Here is a 25,757-nt window from a genome sequence, read left to right as displayed (position 1 = left end):
TTTATTGTTTTTTAAACCCTCCATCCCTAATTTACTTAGCATTCTGTATTAAGAATGCTATTATTTTCCCTTATAACCATGTTATAAGGGAAAATAATATCGATCGGGTCCCCATCTCGATCGTCTCCTTAGCAACCATGCGTGAAAATCGCACCGCATCCGCACTTGCTTGTGGATGCTTGCGATTTTCACGCAGCCCCATTCACTTCTATGGGGCCTGCGTTGCGTGAAAAACGCAGAATATAGAGCATGCTGCGATTTTCACACAACGCACAAGTGATGCGTGAAAATCACCACTCATGTGCACAGCCCCATAGAAATGAATGGGTCCAGGTTCAGTGCGGGTGAAATGCGTTCACCTCACGCATTGCACCCGCGCGGAAAACTCGCCCGTGTGAAAGCGGCCTAACTTTTGTGCCTAATTTCTGTCCTATTTATGTAGGTGTGCCTGATTATGCGCCAGATTTTGTCGTAAAAACTGTCTTACTTCTACGCCACCCCAGGGCTGGTGCACGTTTCTGTCTCTCTTTTGAGTGGTAAGTTGTGCCACAATTTCCCTACTTTCATTAAGATGATGCCAAAATTCAACTCATTTGCGCCACATTTTCATGTGCATACTATTTAGACCAGTTAGTGAATTTGATTCTGTCTTACAAAAAAACGACCATTAGATGTCAGACTTAAGGAAGGACTGGATCCACTTCTGACTTTGGCTTTAAAAAAACTACTTTAAAAACTAACTTGTGCAGCATTTTTGTTGCCTTTTTTTTAGATGGTTTGTGGCATTTTTGGACAGATATTGGGGCACAATTATTAAAGGACTTACAACTATTATAGTTGAGAAATAGTCACAAGAAGTCCCCTTTTTAACTGGCCGCGCAACAATGTTTAGTCGTACAGCCAGTTGGGCAGGACAGAGGCGGGAGTGCGTCGGGGGCCGTGCCGGGACTCCAACCCTGGCTAATTTACTAACATTTATGGTGGGAAACAGCTTTATCGACAAGCAGAAGGACTGCCACAGAGGCACCTAATTTATGAAGAGGTGAATGTCTCGTCATAAATTAGACGAATATTAGGGCAGGGGGAAACTAAGACAGGCGTATGTAAATGTGCCTCAGTGTGTTTTAACACCAGTTGTTTTTAAACCACTTAGGCCACATTCATATCTCCGGTGAAAGTCTCCAGCATTTGTTAAAGATCAGACAGCTGGATCCTCATGCTGCTGCTGCTGATGTGAACACGGCCTTAGTGACCAAGCAATTTTTTTTCTTTGGTGCATCTTTCAATATGTATACAGATGTTACGCCACTTTTTAAGCCACCCCCTGGTGGTGTGAACTTGTGACATTGTGCAACTTTTGTAATTTCCTAAATCTGACATACATTACCCTAGCTAATCACTATGCTTCTCTTCAGTTCATGATAAACTGGCTACACAAGGGGGGGCTCAGAGCATAGGAATTTATACAGTTACCTTTGAATTCAATAGCAGCTGTAAAAAAATCTTTACATTGAGCTATCTCTAGTGGCAGCTGCAGGAAAAAATCAAGGATCTATGTTGGAAGGCAGAGAGAGTCCAGTGCCAGGCCTCCTCTCGCCACAGGCCCCATGGCAGTCACATGGTCTGCCTCCATAGTAAGTATGCTACTGCTGATAGGTTAATTGGGGTTCTATGAAATTAGCCTAGTAAGTTTGTATCCAAGAAAGCGAAGGTAGAGAGAAAGTAGATTGTGAGTCCTAATAAGGACTAATGTGAATACAGTCAGGTCCATAAATATTGGGACATCGACGCAATTCTAACATTTTTGGCTGTATACACTACCACAATGGATTTGAAATGAAACAAACAAGCTGTGCTTTAACTGCAGACTGTCAGCTTTAATTTGAGGGTATTTACAGCCAAATCAGGTGAACGGTGTAGGAATTACAACAGTTTGCATATGTGCCTCCCACTTGTTAAGGGACCAAAAGTAATGGGACAGAATAATAATCATACATCAAACTTTCACTTTTTAATACTTGGTTGCAAATCCTTTGCAGTCAATTACAGCCTGAAGTCTGGAACGTATAGACATCACCAGACGCTGGGTTTCATCCCTGGTGATGCTCTGCCAGGCCTCTACTGCAACTGTCTTCAGTTCCTACTTGTTCTTGGGGCATTTTCCCTTCAGTTATGTCTTCAGCAAGTGAAATGCATGCTCAATCGGATTCATGTCAGGTGATTGACTTGGCCAATGCATAATATTCCACTTCTTTCCCTTAAAAAACTCTTTGGTTGCTTTTGCAGTATCCTTTGGGTCATTGTCCATCTGCACTGTGAAGCGCCGTCCAATGAGTTCTGAAGCATTTGGCTGAATATGAGCAGATAATATTGCCCGAAACACTTCAGAATTCATCCTGCTTCTTTTGTCAGCAGTCACATCATCAATAAATACAAGAGAACCAGTTCCATTGGCAGCCATACATGCCCACGCCATGACACTACCACCTCCATGCTTCACCGATGAGGTGGTATGCTTAGGATCATGAGCAGTTCCTTTCCTTCTCCATACTCTTCTCTTCCCATCACTCTGGTACAAGTTGATCTTGGTCTCATCTGTCCATAGGATGTTGTTCCACAACTGTGAAGGCTTTTTTAGATGTCGTTTGGAAAACTCTAATCTGGCCTTCCTGTTTTTGAGGCTCACCAATGGTTTACATCTTGTGGTAAACCCTCTGTATTCACTCTGGTGAAATCTTCTCATGATTATTGACTTTGACACACATACACCTACCTCCTGGAGAGGGTTCTTGATCTGGTCAACTGTTGTGAAGGGTGTTTTCTTCACCAGGGAAAGAATTCTTCGGTCACCCACCACAATTGTTTTCCGTGGTCTTTGGGTCTTTTGGTGTTGCTGAGCTCACCGGTGCGTTCCTTCTTTTTAAGAATGTTCCAAACAGTTGTTTTGGCCATGCCTAATGTTTTTGCTATCTCTCTGATGGGTTTGTTTTGTTTTTTTCAGCCTAATGATGGCTTGCTTCACTAATAGTGACAGCTCTATGGATCTCATCTTGAGAGTTGACAGCAACAGATTCCAAATGCAAATAGCACATTTGAAATGAACTCTGGACCTTTTATCTGCTCATTGTAATTGGGATAATGAGGGAATAACACACACCTGGCCATGGAACAGCTGAGAAGCCAATTTTCCCATTACTTTTGATCCTTTAACAAGTGGGAGGCACATATGCAAACTGTTGTAATTCCTACACCGTTCACCTGATTTGGATGCAAATACCCTCAAATTAAAGCTGACTGTCTGCAGTTAAAGCACATCTTGTTAGTTTCATTTCAAATCCATTGTGGTGGTGTATCGAGCTAAAAATGTTAGAATTGTGTCGATGTCCCAATATTTATGAACCTGACTTTATGTGTACAGCGCTATGGACTATGTTGGTGCTGCTGACCACAGTATTCTTTAATGGGATAACTGACAAAAAGTAATGACAAATGTCTGCCAGCATACAGGGGCGAATGTAGACCAGAGGAAGGCCCTTAGGTAGGTGATTGGTTAATCCAACCACCACCAGTTGACAACAGGACTTAGCAATTTGGTGTAAATGTGCAGTCTGAACTGACCTCCATCTCATAGCAGCTGCAAGGGAATCCCTTTCTGATATGTACACAGTTCTCACATATCTACATTTCTGAGAACATCTGCAAATATAGAATATATAGCATTATATCAGTTGTCACTTTAAATCATTTACTTTTATTGGGTAATATTTTCTGACACATTTCAGTATTTTCCACTACTCCATATGGAGAAACATAACTGCTGTGAATGTTACAGAACCTACACCCTGCATTCTTACGTGGCGTCTCTGACATATCAGTTCTAAATTTAGGGCAGGCGAGGAACTGACAAAGTGTGGAGATCAGGTGCAACTGTTGTACTCCTTACAATGTACTCTTTGTTTCCTAAAGAGCTTCAAGTTATTTTGGTATTTTAGTCAATGTGCAATTCAAGCATTGTGAATAGTCTCAAAAAAGCTAAAAAAAATAATCTATTGTGCTAAAACACAGCACTGTAACGCACTAGTAGTAAAAAACTGAGCAGGAAATGTTGAATAGAACCTACAAAATAACTGCAGGGAATGGCTGGTAAGGAAGTAAGGTTTGGTCAGGGGTGTACAGACCATAGACCTGCCAAATTCAGTTTCATAAAGGTTCATTCATACTTGAGTATCAAAATACAAATCAAATGCAGATTCACAGGTTGTTTTTTATGATTTGTTCTGGGTTTTTTGTGGACTAAAGGAATAATTATTTTCTATGCTGCTGAAATCCATGTGATAAAAACTTACTAATATGCATATGCATGCAATCTATGCAAAAGCAGAAGACACTTTTTTAATTTCTACCCATTGGCCTTCATTTACTAATGAAAGTGCATTTATATTCTGGCATAAATTGATTAAAAATAATGAGGTGCAATTTGGCACATCTATGTTTACAGAAATTATCTGTGCCTAGCCCAACAAAAGAGTCTGACTGAGGCCTCATGCACACAAATGTTGTTTGGGTCCGCATCCGAGACGCATTTTTTGCAGAACGCACACGAACAGCGTCCGAGTTTTGCAGATCTGCAATTTGCGGACCACAAGACACTGCGCTGTCGTGTGCAGGATCCCTTACTGGAAAAGAGCTTGGCTTCAGCAGAAAGAGAGTGTGGCCTAACATGTGGCGTTTACAGCAAAAATACATCATCAAAATTCAACTCCTCCAGACCTCTACTGTATATGTACAGCAGAAGTCCGGTCTTCAAAAATGGTGCCTGCTTGAAAGTGGGCGCTATAGACGATGGGTTTCAGCTGTTTTAAACAGTAGACTCCTGGGACTAATTTCTGTAATTGGTGATAAAGCCACTTGTAGACATTTAACCCTTCTGAAGTGGCTTTCCCTGGGAGCAATAAAACACAAGAAAAACTACATAAGGCCACGTTCACATTTCCATGTCAATATTACGTACGTGAAAAAAAGTGCCCTTACTTAACCCCTTAAGAACTCAGCCCTATTTCAACTTAAGGAACAGGCCATTTTTTTCAAATCTGACCAGTGTCACTTTAAGTGCTGATAACTTTAAAACGCTTTGACTTATCCAGGCCATTCTGAGATAGTTTTTTCGTCACATATTGCACTTCATGACACTGGTAAAATGAAGTAAAAAAAATTCATTTTTATTTATAAAAAAATACAAAATTTACCAAAAATTTGAAAAAGATTGCAAATTTCCAAGTTTCAATTTCTTTACTTCTATAATACATAGTAATACCTCCAAAAATAGTTATTACTTTACATTCCCCATATGTCTACTTCATGTTTGGATCATTTTGGGAATGATATTTTATTTTTTGGGGATGTTACAAGGCTTAGAAGTTTAGAAGCAAATCTTGAAATTTTTCAGAAATTTAAAAAAACCCAATTTTTAGGGACCAGTTCAGGTCTGAAGTCACTTTGCGAGGCTTACATAATAGAAACCACCCACAAATGACCCCATTCTATAAACTACACCCCTCAAGGTATTCAAAAATGATTTTACAAACTTTTTTAACCCTTTAGGTGTTCCACAAGAATTAATGGAAAATATAGATACAATTTAAAAATTTCACTTTTTTGGCAGATTTTCCATTTTAATAATTTTTTTCCAGTTACAAAGCAAGGGTTAACAGCCAAACCGAACTCAATATTTATGACCCTGATTCTGTAGTTTACAGAAACACCCGATATGTGGTCATAAACCGCTGTACGGGCACATGGCAGGGCGCAGAAGGAAAGGAATGCCATACGGTTTTTTGGAAGGCAAGTTTTGCTGGACTGTTTTTTTTTTACACCATGTCCCATTTGAAGCCCCCTGATGCACCCCTAGAGTAGAAACTCCATAAAAGTGACCCCAACTAAGAAACTACACCCCTCAAGGTATTCAAAACTGATTTTACAAACGTCATTAACCCTTTAGGTGTTCCACAAGAATTAATGTAAAATAGAGATACAATTTCAAAATTTCACTTTTTTGGCAGATTTTCCATTTTAATAATTTTTTTCCGGTTACAAAGCAAGGTTTAACAGCCAAACCAAACTCAATATTTATGGCCCTGATTCTGTAGTTTACAGAAACACCCCATATGTGGTCGTAAACCGCTGTACGGGCACACGGCAGGGCGCAGAAGGAAAGGAATGCCATACGTTTTTTGGAAGGCAGGTTTTGCTGGACTGTTTTTTTTGACACCATGTCCCATTTGAAGCCCCCCTGATGCAACCCTAGAGTAGAAACTCCATAAAAGTGACCCCATCTAAGAAACTACACCCCTCAAGGTATTCAAAACAGATTTTACAAACGTCGTTAACCCTTTAGGTGTTCCACAAGAGTTATTGGCAAATGGAGATAAATTTCATCCAGGGGGCTGGATCTCACAGGCTCTTCACCGGAAGGCAGCGCAGATGCCTCAGGAAGGCATTGCGTTGCCTTCCATGCCATCGGGTCCCCCCCACAGCCCCATGGGGACCCGATGGCACCACCGCCACACCAGGTTAAAGCCCCAAACCGCAGGTCTGAATTGACCTGCGGCTTGCGGCGATCGCCGACACGGGGGGGTCACAGGACCCCCCCGCGCATTTAGCCGATGTGCCTGCTCAATGATTTGAGCAAGCACCTTGTTCCGATCACCGCCCGCCGGGCGGCGGTGATCGGAACAACACATGACGTACCGGTACGCCATGTGTCCTTAAGGACTTGGAAAACATGCCGTACCGGTACGTCATGTGTCCGTAAGGGGTTAATCAGGGAAGATGTCCGTGAAGGGTCCGTGGATGGTCCATGTCTCTTTTTATCCTCCATCTGTCATCCGTAATACAAAGACCCTGGTCAGCTGAAAATAATTTCAAGAGCATTTCCTATCTGTCTTTCATGAAAAATGGAGGCACCATAGATGCCATGATTTTCACTGACCCATAGACTTCAATGCACGTGGTTGGTTCCGCATCACGGACCAAAGTAGTACATGTCTCCGTGATTTTTTTTATTGATCCATTGTCAGTAAGAAAGTACTGATGTGTGAACAACGGAAATGTGAATGAGGACAAAATGTGGTATCCTACTGTCCAGTGATTGAAGGTAATAAGTCATTTTTCCTGCACAAGAACTCCGTAAGGCCTCATGCACACGGCCGTGTTCCATGGCCGAGAGCGGTCCGTGGTAACCCGGCCGGGATTCCTGCTGACAGGAGGAGTGCACGGCGTCATTGGTTGCTATGACGCCGTGCGCTTCATGCCGCCGCTGCTGTACAGTGATACACTCGTATAGATCAGCAGGAATCCCGGCCGGGTTACAACGGACCGCTCTCGGCCGTGAAACACGGCCGTGTGCATGAGGCCTAAAAACAAAACTCGTAAAACTGTGGCGGAATTGCATTATTTTTCCAATTATACAACATATGGAATTTTTTTCTTTCAGCTTCCCACTACACTGTATGCAATACATGGTGCCATTTTAAAGTACAACTTGGCAAAATCACTGATGGAAATCACTGACCGAACACTGACTGTGTGAATAAGGCCTAAGGCCCCTTTCACACGGCCGAGAATTCCGTGCGGGTGCAATGCGTGAGGTGAACGCATTGCATCCGCACTGAATCCGGACCCATTCACTTCAATGGGGCTGTGTACATGAGCGGTGATTTTCCCGCATCACTGCACAATATAGAGCTTGCTGCGATTTTCACACAACGCAGGCCCCATAGAAGTGAATAGGGCTGCGTGAAAATCGCAAGCATCCGCAAGCAAGTGCGGATGTGGTGCGATTTTAACGCATGGTTGCTAGGAGACGATCGGGATGGGGACCCGATCTTTATTATTTCCCCTTATAACATGGTTATAAGGGAAAATAATAGCATTTTTAATACAGAATGCTTAGTAAAATAGTGATGGAGAGGTTAAAAAATATTAATAAACTCACCTTAATCCACTTGAATGCTCAGCCTAGCATTTCTTCTTTCTTTTTTGATGAAAAGGACCTGTGGTGACGTCACTGCGCTTATCACATGGTACATGGGACATTTTACTAAGCATTCTGTATTAAGAATGCTATTATTTCCCTTATAACCATGTTATAAGGGAAAATAATAAAATCTACAGAACACCGATCCCAAACCCAAACTTCTGTGAAGAAGTCTGGGTTCGGGTTTGGGTACCAAACATGCCGATTTTTCTCACACGCGTGCAAAACGCATTAAAGCGCTTTGCACTCGCGCGGAAAAATCGTGCATTTTCCCGCAACGCACCCACATCTCATCCGGCCCTCACACACGACGCCCGTGTGAAAGAGGCCTAAAGGTATAGGCCTGCATATGTTTGCACAGTATAAACAAAATCTGAAAATTAAGACAGATACTTAAAAAAAAATACAGCTGCCAAAGAGTTACATTCTTTTTTTTGCAATATATTGTTTTTATTTTTATTTTTTTATGTTTGAAGAAGGAAAAACAGTGTTATGCATCCAGCCTAAATGCCAAATCATCCACATTTAGGTAATAAGATTACAACAATCAGTAGTAAAGGGAAAATGTTCTTATCTGTATGGCTGTTTAACACCTTAAGAACCTTGCCATTTTTCACCTTAAAGGGAACCTGTCACCTGGATTTTGGGTATAGAGCTGAGGACATGGGTTGCTAGATGGCTGCTAGCACATCTGCAATACCCAGTCCCCATAGCTCTCTGTGCTTTTATTGTGTCAAAAAAACTATTTTATAAATATGTAAATTAACCTAAGATGAGTCCTGTCAGAGATGAGTCCAGCGTTCTCTGACTGAGTCCAGCCACGAACACTGTGAAGGAGCCCAGCACCGGCCCGCATCCTCCGAATCTCCTCCTTGCTCCCTGACTTCACAAAGCTAGAGCGCCGTAATCTCGCGATGCGCGAGCTAACGCATGCGCAGTTCGTTTCCCTGAGGCTGATGCCAGCACACGGAAGGAATACTATGCTGACACTGCGCATGCGCAACCTCGCGTATCGCGAGATTACGGCGCTCTAGCTTTGTGACTGGGCTCCTTCACAGTGGGCGTGGTTGGGCTCAGAGTCAGAGAACGCTGGACTCATCTCTGACAGGACTCATCTAAGGTTAATTTACATATCTATAAAATCGTTTTTTTGGCACAATAAAAGCACAGAGAGCTATGGGTACTGGATATTGCGGATGTGCTAGTGGCCATCTAGCAGCCCATGTCCTCAGCTCTATACCCAAAATCCAGGTGACAGGTTCCCTTTAATCCCAGGCCGATTTTTTCAAATCTGACCAGTGTCACTTTATGTGATAATAACTTTAAAAGGCTTTTACTTATCCAGGCCATTCTGAGACTGTTTTCTCATCACATATTGTACTTCATGATAGTGGTAAAATTGAGTCAAAATTATAAAAAAAATAATAATAAAAAAAAATACCAAATTTACCAAAAATTTTGAAAAAGTTGCAAATTTCCAAATTTCAATTTCTCTACTTTTATAATAGATAGTAATAACTCCAAAAATAGTTATTACTTTACATTCCCCATGTGTCTACTTCATGTTTGGATCATTTTGTGAATGCTATTTTATCTTTTGGGGACGTTAGAAGGCTTAGAAATTTAGAAGCAAATCTTTAAATTTTTCAGAACATTTCCAAAACCCACTTTTTAAGGACCAGTTCAGGTCTGAACTCACTTTGTGAGGCTTACATAATAGAAACCACCCAAAAATGCTTACAAAACAAGGGTTAACAGCCAAACAAAACTCAATATTTATTACCCTGATTCTATAGTTTACAGAAACACCCATATGTGTTCGTAAACTGCTGTACGGGCACACGCCAGGGCGCAGAAGTAAAGGAACGCCATATGGTTTTTGGAAGGCAGATTTCACTGGAATAATTTTAAACTGCCGTGTCACACTTAAAGACCCCCTGATGCACCCCTAGAGTAGAAACTCCCAAAAAGTGACCCCATTTTAGAAACTACACATCTCAAGGTATTCAAAACTGATTCTACAAACTTTTTCAACCCTTTAGGTGATCCATAAGAATTAATTGAAAATGGAGATGACATTTCAGAATTTCAAGTTTTTGGCAGATTTTCCATTTGAATCCACTTTTTCCAGTAATAAAGCAAGGGTTAACAGCCAAACACAACTCGGCCACACGGCAGGGTGCAGAAGGAAAAGACCCCATTTTGGAAACTACAGGATAAGGGCTCGTTCACACGACCATTGTTGTCCCGTGCCCGTGCTGTGAACCGCAAATTGCAGTCCACAATGCACGGGCACCTTTCGTGGGGCAGGCGCATGGGGATCGCAGACCCATTCACTTGAGTGGGTCCACGATCCCTCCGTTCCGCAAAAAGATAGAGCATGTTCTATATTTTTGTGGTGCGGAGGCACGGAACGGAACTCCAGAAAGCACTCCGTAGTGTATTGCGGATCCACAAATGCGGTCCACAATACGGGAACGGGACACCAACGGTCATGTGAACGAGCCCTAATGTGGCAGTTTTGTTGGTACTATTTAAGGGTACATATGATTTTTGGTTGCACTATATTACACTTTTTGTGAGGCAAGGTAACAAAGAATAGCTGTTCTGGCACCGTTTTTATTTTTTGTTATTTACAGTGTTCATCTAATAGGTTAGATCATGTGGTATTTTTATAGAGCAGGTTGTTACGGACGGGACAATACCAAATATGACAACTTTTTTGGTTGTTTGTTTCAGTTTTACATAATAAAGCATTTTTGGTGAAAAAAAAGATTTTTTTAGTGTGTCCATATTCTGAAAGCCATAGTTTTCTTAAATTTTGGGCGACTGCCTTATGTAGGGGCTCATTTTTTTCAGTATGAGTTGATGGTTTGATTGGTACTATTTTAGGGTGCATATGACTTTTTGATCACTTGGTATTACACTATTTGTGATGTAAGGTGACCAAAAAATGGCTTTTTTGACACACTTTAAAAAAAAATTCACCTGGGGGTTAGGTCATGTGATATTTTTATACAGTAGGTTCTTATGGACGCGGCAATACCTAATATGTATACTTTTTTATTTATTTAAGTTTTACACAATAACAGCAACAAAAAAAATCATGTTTTAGTGTCTCCATATTCTGAAAGCCATAGTTTTTTTTATTTTTTGGGTGACTGTCTTAGGTAGGGTATCATTTTTTGTGGGATGAGATGACGGTTTGATTGCCACTATTTTGGGGCGTACATGACTTTTTGATCGCTTGCCATTACACTTTTTGTGATGTAAGGTGACAAAAATGGCTTTTGACACCGTTTTTTTTTTTTACAGTGTTCACCTGAGGTGTTAGGTCATGTGATATTTTTATAGAGCAGGTTGTTACGGATGCGGGGATACCTAATATGTATACTTTTATTTATTTATTTAAGTTTTACACAATAATATCATTTTTGAAACAAAAAAAAAATCATGTTTTAGTGTCTCCATAGTCTGAGAGCCATAGTTTTTTTTATTTTTTGGGTGACTGTCTTAGGTAGGGTATCATTTTTTGTGGGATGAGATGACGGTTTGATTGCCACTATTTTGGGGCGTACATGACTTTTTGATCGCTTGCCATTACACTTTTTGTGATGTAAGGTGACAAAAATGGCTTTTGACACCGTTTTTTTTTTTTACAGTGTTCACCTGAGGTGTTAGGTCATGTGATATTTTTATAGAGCAGGTTGTTACGGATGCGGGGATACCTAATATGTATACTTTTATTTATTTATTTAAGTTTTACACAATAATATCATTTTTGAAACAAAAAAAAAATCATGTTTTAGTGTCTCCATAGTCTGAGAGCCAAAGTTTTTTTTATCTTTTGGGTGATTGTCTAAGGCTACTTTCACACTTGCGTTAGGAGCGGATCCGTCTGGTGTCTGCACAGACGGATCCGCTCCTATAATGCAAACGCTTGCATCCGTTCAGAACGGATCCGTTTGCATAACCATGAACAAAAAAAAAAAAAATAATATTTTTTATTTTTTTTTATTTTTTTATGATAATGCAAACGGATCCGTTCAGACTTTACATTGAAAGTCAATGGGGGACAGATCCGTTTGAAAATTGAGCAATACTGTGTTATCTTCAAACGGATCCGTCCCCATTGACTTCCATTATAAGTCTGGACGGATCCGCTCGCCTCCGCACGGCCAGGCGGACACCCGAACGCTGCAAGCAGCGTTCAGGTGTCCGCTCACTGAGCGGAGCGGAGGCTGAGCGCTGGCAGGCGGATGCATTCTCAGTGGATCCGCCTCCATTGAGAATGCATCAGGGCTGGACGGCTGCGTTCGGGACCGCTCGTGAGCTCCTTCAAACGGAGCTCACGAGCGGACACCTGAACGCAGGTGTGAAAGTAGCCTTAGCTAGGGGCTCATTTTTTGCAGGATGAGATGATTGTTTGGTTGGCACTATTTAGGGGTGTACAGGGGGGGGGGTTTACAGTGTTCATCTGAGGGGTTAGGTCATGTGGTATTTTTATAGAGCAGGTTGTTACGGATGTGGGGATACCTAATATGTCTATATGTCTACTTTTTTTTAACACAATAAAAGCATTTTTGAAACAAAAACATAATGTTCTAGTGTCTCCATAGCCTGAGAGCTATAGTTTTTTATTTTTTAGGCGGTTGTCTTAGGTAGGGGCTCATTTTTTGTGGGATAAGGTGATGGTTAGATTAGTACTATTTTGGGGGGGCATATGCCTTTTTGAACGCTTGATGTTGCACTTTTAGTGATGTAAGGTGACCAAAAATGTCTTTTTTTAGCACAGTTTTTTATTTTGACAGTGTTCATCTGAGGGGTTAGGTCAAGTGATATTTTTATAGAGCTGGTCGATACGGACGCGGCGATACCCAATATGTCTACTATTCTTTTTTTCCCTATTTTTTACAAAAATGTTTTACTTTATTTTGGGAAAAGGACTCTTTTTTTATTTACTTGACTTTTTTTTCACTTTATTATTTGTCCCACTTTGGGACTTCAACATTACAGGGTCTGATCCCTGTTTCAATGCAGCACAATACATCTGTATTGTGCTGTATTGAACTTTTAGATGCTAACAGTTGCCTGGGGGCTGGGCCTCTTAGGCCTCCGTACATGCCGGGCCCCAAGCCTTGGAATGGCTTGGGGCTTCTATGGCAACCATCGAGTCCCTGCCACAGCAGCGCGGGGAACCAATGGATGAGGTGAGGGAGTGCAAACCTCCCATATGCCGCAGTCAGCGCTGACCGTGGCATATGAGGGGTTAATCCACCGGCAACAGCGTTATCACTGATGGTAGTGGATGCAGCAGGCATCCGGCTGTCAGTAACAGCCGGATCTCTGCCGCTGATCGCGGCACCGCACGCAAGGGGGAAGAAGGACCGCAGGACAAGAATGCTTGTCCTGGGGCACTAAGTACCGGCCTTTTAGGACTAGCATTCTCGTCCTGGGTCCTTAAAGGGATTTTCCCATCTCAGACAATGGGGGCAAATCGCTAGGATATGCCACCATTGTCTGATAGGTGCATGTCCCACGCTGGGACCCGCACCTACAATGAGAACAGAGCAGAAATGAAAGGAGGGCGCAGCTGTCCTCCATTTATTTCTATGGGGCCGCCAAAAATAGCTGAGCGATGGCTCGGCTATTGCCGTCTTCCCCATAGAAATGAATGGGAGCATGGACCGCGCATGCGCGGTGCGCTCCTATTCACTTCTATGGGAGCAGCGCTTGGTGGTGGACGGACCACCCGGAAATCCGGGGTCCTCCAGCCACAGCGCTCCCTGCTTCGTTCCTAGCGATATGCCCCCATTGTCTGAGGCTACTTTCACACTAGCGTTCGGAGCGGATCCGTCTGATGTTTCATCAGACGGATCCGCTCCTATAATGCAGACGTTTGCATCCGTTCAGAACGGATCCGTCTGCATTATTACTTAGAAAATTTTCTAAGTCTGAAAGTAGCCTGAGCGGATCCGTTCAGACTTTACATTGAAAGTCAATGGGGAACGGATCCGCTTGAAGATTGAGCCATATAGTGCCATCTTCAAGCGGATCCGTCCCCATTGACTTACATTGTAAGTCTGGACGGATCCGCTCGCCTCCGCACGGCCAGGCGGACACCCGAACGCTGCAAGCAGCGTTCAGGTGTCCGCTCACTGAGCGAAGCGGAGGCTGAACGCTGGCAGGCGGATGCATTCTCAGTGGATCCGCCTCCACTGAGAATGCATTGGGGCCAGACGGATGCGTTCGGGGCCGCTCGTGAGCCCCTTCAAACGGTGCGCACGAGCGGACACCCGAACGCTAGTGTGAAAGTAGCCTTAGATGGGAATACCCCTTTAACGTGTTAACCACTATAATTCATAAAGCAGCTAGTTTACATTAGGGCTCATTCAGACGGCCGTATGCTGTCCGCAAAAATGCGGGTCCGTTTTTTGCGGACAGTTCGGCATGTCCGCAAAAAAACGGATAGCTTTCCGTTTTTTTGCTGATCCATAGACTTCAATAGGGCCATGTTCTGATTTTCACTGACAAGAATAGGACATGTTTAATTTTTTTTGCTGAGCCGTGCAATGTAAGAAGTGAATGGGACAGCATCTAATCCGCAAAAAAACGGATCAGCATTTTTGTGGACAGCATACGGCCATCTGAATGAGCCCTTAGTCATAGATCAGGTGCCTCATTTCACACCTGCAATTAAGATACTGATATAGCGATACTGTAGCATAATCACCCTGATATCAGTTTTCTGAATCCAATGCCAACACCTTTTACAGCGGATGTGAGAATCAACATCACCAAGGGCTCATGCACACAAACGTATTTTCTTTCCGCTTCCGTTCCGGTCTTTTACATTCCGGTCCGCAAAAACAACGGAAGGTACTCCGTGTGCTTTCTGTTTCCGTATTTTCGTTCCGCAAAAAAGTAGTGCATGTCCTATTATTGTCCGCAAATCACGGTCCGAGGCCCCATTCAAGTCAATGGGTCTGCAAAAAATACGGAACGCACACGGAACACATCAGTATGTCATCTGTATTTATCTGTATTTTGCGGATCCGTACTGTATAAATGCTATGGCCAGCCCATATTGCTCATGTGTTTGGTGATTAAGTCACTGTTTCCGTTTCCGCTCTGCAAAAAATGGATCGCATACGGAAACCATACGGATATGTTTTGTGGAATAACGGAACGGAAGAGGACGTAAATCAGAGGAAAAAAAAACTCAGATACGGAACAACGGATCTGTGAAAAACGGACCACAAAACAACAACGGTCGTGTGCGGGCCGCAATGCACGAGCACAGTCCCTGGGGCAGCCGCATCGTGATCAAGCCGTTCCAGCAAAAAGATAGGACATGTTCTATCTTTTTGCGGAACGGAAGTACGGGACGAAACCCCACGGAAGCACTCCGTAGTGCTTCCGTATGGCTCCGTTCCGTGCTTCCGTTCCGCACCATTCCGCATCTCCGGATTTGCGGACCCATTCAAGTGAATAGGTCCGCATCCGTGATGCGGAATGCCCACGGAACAGCACCTGTGTATTGCGGATCCGCAAATGCGGTCTGCAATACAGCAACGGGGCGCACACGCCCGTGTGAAAGAGGCCTAACACAGTATCTGAAGATTCACACATTTATACACAGCAGTGCATAGAATTAGTGAGGTGGATGAGACAAGTGATGTAAAGCAGATCAATGTGAGTGGAGGAGGAAACAAACAGTTGTAGTAGTAAATTGTTGTAGCAGTTATAGATAAGGAGGAGCCCATGAGGTCTGAGGGGCAAATTCCTTAAAGGGAACCTGTCACCTGGATTTTGGATATAGAGCTGAGGACATGGGTTGCTAGATGGCCGCTAGCACATCCGCAATACCCAGTCCCCATAGCTCTGTGTGCTTTTATTGTGTAAAAAAAACCGATTTGATACATATGCAAATTAACCTGAGATGAGTCCTGTCCCTGAGATTATTCCAGCGTGAAGGAGCCCAGCACCGGCCCGCATCCTCCGAATCTCCTCCTTGCTCCCCGACGTCAGAAAGCCAGAGCGCCGTAATCGTCATGGCGTTCCTTCCCTGTGCTGGCATCAGCCTCAGGGAACGAACTGCGCATGCGATGGCTCGCGCATCGCGAGATTTCGGAGCTCTAGCTTTCTCACGTCGGGGAGCAAGGAGGAGATTCTGAGGATGCGGGCCGATGCTGGGCTCCTTCACGCTGGACTCATCTCACGGACAGGACTCATCTCAGGTTAATTTGCATATGTATCAAATCGGTTTTGACTTTGAGAAGAGGTTTTAGAAAATGTTGTGCCCATTTAAAAGATGTAGAGGGGCATAAATCCCTGCAACACATTAATTCCTGATCTGAGTGTGTCAAAGGTTGTCATGAACTTATACTCCCCAGCCTCTCCTGTCCTATGAGATTTGAAATTCCCTTTTAACCCCTTCCTGACTTCCATCGGACATATACGGTAGAAGTCGAGACTTTAAACATGGCGCCTGCTAAGAAGATGAGCTGGCGCCATAGCAGCCAAGTTTTGCAGACACCGGGGGCTAATGTCTGTGATCTGCGTTATTTAACCCCTTAGATGCCGTGGTTAATTGTGACCATGGTGTCTGAGTGCTTTTCTCCCAAAGCCTGATCAGCCTCTCATACTATTAAAATATAAATGTATTTATCCCGTACTGTGAATGCCATAACGGGAAAAAAAATCTAAATGGCTTATTTACTGCTTTTTGATGCTTCACCTTCCAAAAAAACGGAATAAAAAGTGATCAAAAAGTCATACACACTGCAAAATGGTAACAATAACAACAGATTGCCCGGCATTCAGCTCTGTATACGCAACTGTATAAAAGTTATGGGGGTCAAAATATGACATTTTCACAAAGTTTTACATTTTTTTATATTAAAACACAAGAAAAACTATATACTGTATTTCAATACCGTACTATATATCCCCCAGGATTAGACAACATAAAATTGAAAAAAAAATGAAACTTATTAAAGCTTCTGTGTTGGTAGTGGGAGGCTAAGGTCACATCGCTGGGATTTGCTATTGGACGTACTGCCAAGCTTCTGCCAGCCACCCGTGCACCAAGGAAAATCCTTTTTAGGCCTCCTGCACACGACCGTATGGCTTTTTCAGTGTTTTGCGGTCAGTTTTTCACGGATCCGTTGATCCGTTTTTTTGTTTCCGTTGTGTTTCCGTTTCCGTTCCGTTTTTCCGTTCCGTTTTTCCGTATGGCATATACAGTATACAGTAATTACATAGATAAAATTGGGCTGGGCATAACATTTTCAATAGATGGTTCCGCAAAAAAATGGAACGGAAACGGAAGACATACGGATGCATTTCCGTATGTGTTCCATTTTTTTGCGGACCCATTGACTTGAATGGAGCCATGGAACGTGATTTGCGGGCAATAATAGGACATTTTCTATCTTTAAACGGAACGGAAAAATGGAAATACGGAAACGGAATGCATACGGAGTACATTCCATTTTTTTTGCGGAACCATTAAAATGAATGGTTCCGTATACGGACCGTACACGGAACGCAAAAAACGGCCAGTACACGGAGGGAAAAAACGGTCGTGTGCAGGAGGCCTTATGTGGAGGTGAGCTGGACTTTTCGTTGCATTCCTCTATTAGTGTTGAATCCCACTGTATTCCTTTGTCGTAGAATCGGTCATAGCCTTCCATTGGAAATATATGTTGGGTCAGCCTCCTGACATATGCCTCCCACAACGGCTGAGCGTGTGACGTGAACACAGCTTATAAATAATAGTGCTATAGGGCGGTACAGTTACAACTCCTCACAGTCCACACGCAGCAATGAGTGCAGTGACAACAGACGTGCTACTCACCTAGTGGGCTGCTCGTGTGACATTTCCATGGCGACTTCTTGTCAAATTTTCTTATAAAATCCTTTATTCAAATCGAGGAGCACACAACCACCATAGTATTCCTTCTCAGCGCCTGTGTTTTGTTACCTGATACCAGAGGACATCCCTCAGCTGAAAAAGATGGAGTATACAGAACGCTGTAAGTGTTTCATCTTTCAGCACACAGAAGACAAAGCCACATTCAGTTATATAATCTTTGCGCAAGTTGAAATAGTCAATTTGGCACGCTACATTACCCCTGCTCCAAACTCACAAGGCCATGACCAGTATCACACATCACATACTTTACCCAAAATACAGAAACACATGCCAATAATTCAAGTGCAGCACGTGTTTTCTGATCTGGACAGATCCCATCACCCAGCGGCATTCCCCAAAATACCCCATGAACAGATTATGATTTTAATATGGGGAGGGGGCATCAATTAGCTGGAAGGGAGAATGTGTCTCTGGAGGGTCAGCACGTTCCTGCATTACACGGATGGCCTACTGATCTGCACAGGCTTCATGTAATGCTTCATTTCCCCTGTGATGGCGCTGCAAAGGATTTAAACAGAGATTACTGATGGTCTCTGGGGTCACGAAGCAAGTCAACGCGTAGATTAGGTTGTCCCTTCTAACAAAAAGGAATAGTCCAAAGTTAAAGGGGTTTTCCAGGAATTTATATTAATGACCGATCCCCTGGATACCTATTCCCAGGTATTGGACCCACACCAATCAGCTGTTAGAAGAGGCCAGTGCTCCACGAGCAATGCGGCCTCTTCCTTAGCCATGTGATGTCACCGAACGCTGGTCACATGGCCTAGTTGCAGCTCATGCCCATTGAAGTCACGCCCTGTGTTTTACACACATTTTTATTTTGCCCATCAACGTTAGGCCTCTTTCACACTGGCAAAATGCGGGCCGCAATACACAGGCGCCGTTCCGTGGGCATTCCGTATCACGGATGCGGACCCATTCGCTTGAATGGGTCCGCAAATCCGGAGATGCGGAATGGTGCGGAACGGAACCCTACGGAAGCACTACGGAGTGCTTCCGTGGGGTTTCGTCCCGAACTTCCGTTCCGCAAAAAGATAGAACATGTCCTATCTTTTTGCGCAACGGCCGGATCGCGGAGCCATTCAAGTGAATGGGTCCGCGATCCGCTGCGGCTGCCCCACGGACTGTGCTCGTTCATTGCGGCCCGCACACGCCAGTGTGAAAGAGGCCTTAGGCCTCATGCACACGACCGTTGTGTGCATCCGTGGCCGTTGCGCTGTTTTCCGTTTTTTTTTTGCGGACCCATTGACTTTCAATGGGTCCGTGGAAAAATCGGAAAATGCACCGTTTTGCAGCCGCATCCGTGATCCGTGTTTCCTGTCCGTCAAAAAAATAGGACCTGTCCTATTTTTTTGACGGACAACGGTTCACGGACCCATTCAAGTCAATGGGTCCGTGAAAGAACACGGATGCACACAAGATTGGCATCCGCGTCCGTGATCCGTGGCCGTAGGTTACTTTCATACAGACGGATTCGAAGATCCGTCTGCATAAAAGCTTTTTCAGAGATGAGTTTTCACTTCGTGAAAACTCAAATCCGACAGTATATTCTAAGGCCTCTTTCACACTTGCGTTGTCCGGATCCGGCGTGTACTCCACTTGCCGGAATTACACGCCGGATCCGGAAAAACGCAAGTGTACTGAAAGCATTTGAAGACGGAACCGTCTTCCAAATGCGTTCAGTGTTACTATGGCACCCAGGACGCTATTAAAGTCCTGGTTGCCATAGTAGGAGCGGGGAGCGGGGGAGCAGTATACTTACAGTCCGTGCGGCTCCCGGGGCGCTCCAGAGTGACGTCAGAGCGTCCCATGCGCATGGATGACGTGATCCATGTGATCACATGATCCATGCGCTTGGGGCGCCCTGACGTCACTCTGAAGCGCCCGGGGAGCCGCACGGACGGTAAGTACACTGCTCCCCCGCTCCCCACTACACTTTACCATGGCTGCCAGGACTTTAGCGTCCCGGCAGCCATGGTAACCACTCTGAAAAAGCTAAATGTCGGGTCCGGCAATGCGCCGAAACGACGTTTAGCTTAAGGCCGGATCCGGATCAATGCCTTTCAATGGGCATTAATTCCGGATCCGGCCTTGCGGCAAGTGTTCCGGATTTTTGGCCGGAGCAAAAAGCGCAGCATGCTGCGGTATTTTCTCCGGCCAAAAAACGTTCCGTTCCGGAACTGAAGACATCCTGATGCATCCTGAACGGATTTCTCTCCATTCAGAATGCATTAGGATAATCCTGATCAGGATTCTTCCGGCATAGAGCCCCGACGACGGAACTCTATGCCGGAAGACAAGAACGCAAGTGTGAAAGAGCCCTAAGGCCTCTTTCACACCTGCGTTATTGTCTTCCGGCATAGAGTTCCGTCGTCGGGGCTCTATGCCGGAAGAATCCTGATCAGGATTATCCTAATGCATTCTGAATGGAGAGTAATCCGTTCAGGATGCATCAGGATGTCTTCAGTTCCGGTACGGAACGTTTGTTGGCCGGAGAAAATACCGCAGCATGCTGCGCTTTTTGCTCCGGCCAAAAATCCGGAACACTTGCCGCAAGGCCGGATCCGGAATCAATGCCCATTGGAAGGCATTGATCCGGATCCGGCCTTAAGCTAAACGTCGTTTCGGCGCATTGCCGGAGCCGACATTTAGCTTTTTCAGAGTGGTTACCATGGCTGCCGGGACGCTAAAGTCCTGACAGCCATGGTAAGTGTAGCGGGGAGCGGGGGAGCAGTGTACTTACCGTCCGTGCGGCTCCCCGGGCGCTCCAGAGTGACGTCAGGGCGCCCCAAGCGCATGGATCATGTGATCACATGGATCACGTCATCCATGCGCATGGGGCGCTCTGACGTCACTCTGGAGCGCCCCGGGAGCCGCACGGACTGTAAGTATACCGCTCCCCCGCTCCCCGCTCCTACTATGGCAACCAGGACTTTAATAGCGTCCTGGGTGCCATAGTAACACTGAAAGCATTTGGAAGACGGTTCCGTCTTCAAATGCTTTCAGTACACTTGCGTTTTTCCGGATCCGGAGTGTAATTCCGGCAAGTGGAGTACACGCCGGATCCGGACAACGCAAGTGTGAAAGAGGCCTAACATAGAGGCGTTCCCATAGTTATGGGGACGCTTCTAGTTAGAATATACTACGAACTGTGTACATGACTGCCCCCTGCTGCCTGGCAGCACCCGATCTCTTACAGGGGGCTGTGATCCGCACAATTAACCCCTCAGGTGCTGCACCTGAGGGGTTAATTGTGCATATCATAACCCCCTATAAGAGATCAGCGGCTGCCAGGCAGCAGGCACACTGGCCACCAATGATATTAATACAATAGAGGGGGAGCGGCGTACACTGGCCACCAATGATAATACAATACAGGGAGGGGGGGGGCCTACGGAGGCCGCACACTGGCCACCAATGAAATTACAATAGAGGGGGGAGGGGGGCCGACGGAGGCCGCACACTGGCCACCAATGAAATTACAATAGAGGGGGGAGGGGGGCCGACGGAGGCCGCACACTGGCCACCAATGATATTCAAACTGGGGAGGGAGGGGGGTCTGCCCCCTGCTGCCTGGCAGCCCCTGATCTCTTACAGGGGGCTATGATACGCAGGTGCGGCACCTGAAGGGTTAATTGTGCTGATCACAGCCCCCTGTAAAAGACCGGGTGCTGCCAGGCAGCAGGGGGCAGTCATGTACACAGTTTGTAGTATATTCTAACTAGAAGCGTCCCCATCACCATGGGAACGCCTCTGTGTCAGAATATACTGTCGGATATGAGTTTCACGATGTAACTCAAATCTGATGGTATATTCTAACATAGAGGCGTTCCCATGGTGATGGGGACGCTTCAAGTTAAAATATACCATCGGATTGGAGAAAACTCCGATCCTATGGTATATTAACTCCTGACTTTACATTGAAAGTCAATGGGGGACGGATCCGTTTGAAATTGCAGCATATTGTGTCAACGTCAAACGGATCCATCCCCATTGACTTGCATTGTAATTCAGGACGGATCCGTTTGGCTCCGCACGGCCAGGCGGACACCAAAACGACTTTTTTTTCATGTCCGTGGATCCTCCAAAAATCAAGGAAGACTCACGGACGAAAAAACGGTCATGGATCACGGAAAAACGGAACCCGTTTTTGCGGACCGCAAAAAAAACGGTCGTGTGCATGAGGCCATAATGCGTTAAAACTACAGCATGACATGTAAAAAACACAGCTGTGGAAATGGTACATTGCCCACAAAATGCACTCATTCAGATGACTGTATATTAGTGTCCGCATCTGTTCCGCAATTCTGTGTGCTGTCCGCATTCGCACGTACGTTCTGCAGCCACACAAAAACGATAGAACATGTCCTATTCTTGTCCGTTTTTGCGGATAAGAATAGACATTTTCTATCATTGGGCTGGCATCCGAATGAGCCCTTACTTTGGTGGATTTTTTTGAATATGAAAAACACATGCAAAATACTTGAAAATTAAAAATGTACCCACAAATAATGCCATGTAACCGGGAACCAGAGCCAATTTATAGCTTCAATATTTCTCCTCATACAGAAGCTGCCAGCCAGGGCTGGAAAACTTTCATAAATCAGTCACACTTGGCTTTACCGTGTCACTGAATAGAATTGAGATTGGTCAGTAAGTGCCCCCCAGTACCCCCGGTTACTGTACATAGGGTGCCCTAAATCACCCAGAAACATATGAAGTACCTGCCCCCAGCAACCCTGCCAGAGACAACACAAGCACATGGTAACAGGACACCCAGCACAAACGGCCGGGGGCACTGCCAGCAACAGGTGGCTGCGCCCTGAACAGGGTGCCGTGTGAGGAACCTACCTGCCAGCAGCACAAAGGGTTAAGCGCTGCTTCCCGGTAACTCGAGTTCCCCTCAGCTGTCAGTCGGCCGGTGACTGCTCGGGTGTTGTTATCTACCGGGCTCGCACTGTCGTCTCCCTGTAATCTCCAGAGACTGTATCCCTTCCCCGCCCCCTGGCAGCAGCTGCCAGCCCTGTGTGAGAGCAGCTTACTCTCCCCAGCCCTCCCCTCCGTGTTGCCCTCCAGCAGGGTGTCAATCAGGGGAGGGCTCAGGCGGCCAGTGCTGGCTCTCTACTGAGGTCCTCTATTCCCCTGGCATCACTGGGGCTGGCAGTTTTCCATAGTTGCCAACTTTTTAGAAGGCACATTAGGGAGATATCTGAAGAGGGTGGCGACTATAGACTCCAGCCACACTATATAGAGACCCCCTAAACTAAGGCGACTTTCACACTGGCGTTTCTGGGTCCGCTTGTTAGATCCGTATCAAGGCTTTCACAAGTGGCCCAAAACGGACCAGTTCAGCCCCAATGCATTCTGAATGGATAAGGATCCGCTCAGAATGCATCAGTTTGGCTGCGTTTGGTCTCCGTTGCGTTTTTCTTAGACGGTCACTAAAACGTAGCTTGCAGCGTTATGGTGACCGTCTGACGATGCGGAGCCAAACAGATCGTCCTCACTTAAAATGTAAGTCAATGGGGACGGATCCGTTTTTCACTGACACAATATTGTGCAATTAAAAACGGACTTAGACTTTTTTTGAATGAATAATGCAAACGGATCCGTTCTGAACGGATACAAACGTTTGCATTATCGGTGCGGATCCGTCTGTGCAGATACCAGACGGATCCACACCAATCGCAAGTGTGAAAGTAGCCTAAGGCAGAGGGCTTCAGACCCCATAAATAAACCCAGGTTTGCAAATAAATACAGATTTTCCCACAGCCTCTAAATAGATGCATCTTACCCATTAACCCATAACTAATAAAGACCCTCAGACCACAATACAGACCTCAACCCCTCTTTAAGAAAGACCCCAGACCAGACTCCACCATATCCTCCCAAGAATCGGGCCAATTGTTGTTTTTGAGCTTTCTTTTATTTCCAACCCGCCTTCCAAGGCCCATCACTTTTTACATTTTCTGCTCACATAGCCATATGAGCACCTATTTTTCGCAGGACAAGTTTTTTTTTTAATGGCACCATTTAATTTACCATATTTTGTATTGGAAAACGGGAGAAAAATTCTTTGTGTGATGAAATAGAAAAAAAAAATCCAATTCCATCATGGTTTCCCTGGGAACACTGATAGGCGGAAGCCTCCACCTAGCAGAGACCTGGTACGTCACCAGGGGCCTACATAGTAATCATGGGGCCCCATAGCAAAACTCAGAATTGGGCCTCCCCAAAGGGTTAAAATGGCAGAACTGGAGCTAGTTCACACCTGTCAGTTTGAGCAATGCATCAGCTATATAGCTGACACCAAAAGGTGATCACTGTACTACATATCTACATAGCAGAACAGGAAACGGTTAAAAAAAATTGGTGTAAAGTAGAACTGGCTCAGATTCCTCCTTTCATTTTTCAAAGGAGCTGTCCAAAATGAAAGGTGGAATCTGATCGGTTGCTATGGGCAACTAAGCCAGTTCTACTTTGCACCAGTTTGATAAATAATATATATATATATATATATATATATATATATATGTGGGGGATTGGGTCAGCACAACCTGTATGTAGGTGCACATCACTATGGCGAAATACATATACAAATGAAAAATACAAATGTGATAGCACTCTACATCCAGCATTCCTCCATGCTGGATGAGGCATTGGTGTACATTTTGGCCAAAGCGTAATAAGCCACTCACCACGTCAAGGTCGCCTCTAATGAGTGGTCCCTAACACTAGTTCCTACCTGTTCATGGGCCATGACAGCCACACAAAGTCCAGGGAATGCAGGTCAGCATACACGCAAGCACACTCTGCTTTTAACCCCGTCCGGTGCCATTACAGCTTTCATCGGATCCAGGGATGCAAGTACCAACATGCACGCTGAGCCCACCATATACTTCTCCTGGAGCCAAATGGCTACTGGTAGGTTCTATATAAGCAGACTCAGTTTTATACTGACTTTAAAACCAGCCTCCAGGACAGATTGACTGGTCAGGTGTGCATGACTCCAAGGAGATCGCCACGCCTCCAATATATACTACAAAGAAAAAATGTGGGGGATTGGGTCAGCACAACCTGTATGTAGATGCACATCACTATGGCGAAATACATATACAAATGAAAAATACAAATGTGATAGCACTCTACATCCAGCATTCCTCCATGCTGGATGAGGCATTGGTGTACATTTTGGCCAAAGCGTAATAAGCCACTCACCACGTCAAGGTCGCCTCTAATGAGTGGTCCCTAACACTAGTTCCTACCTGTTCATGGGCCATGACAGCCACACAAAGTCCAGGGAATGCAGGTCAGCATACACGCCAAGCACACAATGAAAGCTGTAATGGCACCGGACGGGGTTAAAAGCAGAGTGTGCTTGGCGTGTATGCTGACCTGCATTCCCTGGACTTTGTGTGGCTGTCATGGCCCATGAACAGGTAGGAACTAGTGTTAGGGACCACTCATTAGAGGCGACCTTGACGTGGTGAGTGGCTTATTACGCTTTGGCCAAAATGTACACCAATGCCTCATCCAGCATGGAGGAATGCTGGATGTAGAGTGCTATCACATTTGTATTTTTCATTTGTATATGTATTTCGCCATAGTGATGTGCACCTACATACAGATTGTGCTTACCCAATCCCTCACATTTTTTCTTTGTAGTATATATTGGAGGCGTGGCGATCTCCTTGGAGTCATGCACACCTGACCAGTCAATCTGTCCTGGAGGCTGGTTTTAAAGTCAGTATAAAACTGAGTCTGCTTATATAGAACCTACCA

At 44.8% G+C, this 25,757-nt stretch overlaps 1 protein-coding gene across 1 annotated transcript in view; it reads right to left on the bottom strand.

Moving 5' to 3' along the window:
• COBL (cordon-bleu WH2 repeat protein) overlaps positions 1–22,981 on the bottom strand; it is a 586,878-nt gene extending 563,897 nt beyond the window's left edge. Inside the window, exons 1-2 of the mRNA XM_040433733.1 lie at positions 22,827–22,981; positions 17,898–18,047 (exon numbers count right to left, since the gene is read on the bottom strand). Coding sequence (XP_040289667.1) covers positions 17,898–17,926 — 29 coding nt within the window. The 5' untranslated portion in view covers positions 17,927–18,047; positions 22,827–22,981. The remainder of the gene's footprint in view (positions 1–17,897; positions 18,048–22,826) is intronic.
• Between the last annotated feature and the right edge of the window lie 2,776 nt (positions 22,982–25,757).

Source organism: Bufo bufo, chromosome 5, assembly GCF_905171765.1.
Source record: "Bufo bufo chromosome 5, aBufBuf1.1, whole genome shotgun sequence".
NCBI lineage: Eukaryota > Metazoa > Chordata > Amphibia > Anura > Bufonidae > Bufo > Bufo bufo.
Note: the sequence above shows the minus strand (reverse complement) of the source record. Positions and strands in the feature narration are given on the sequence as shown.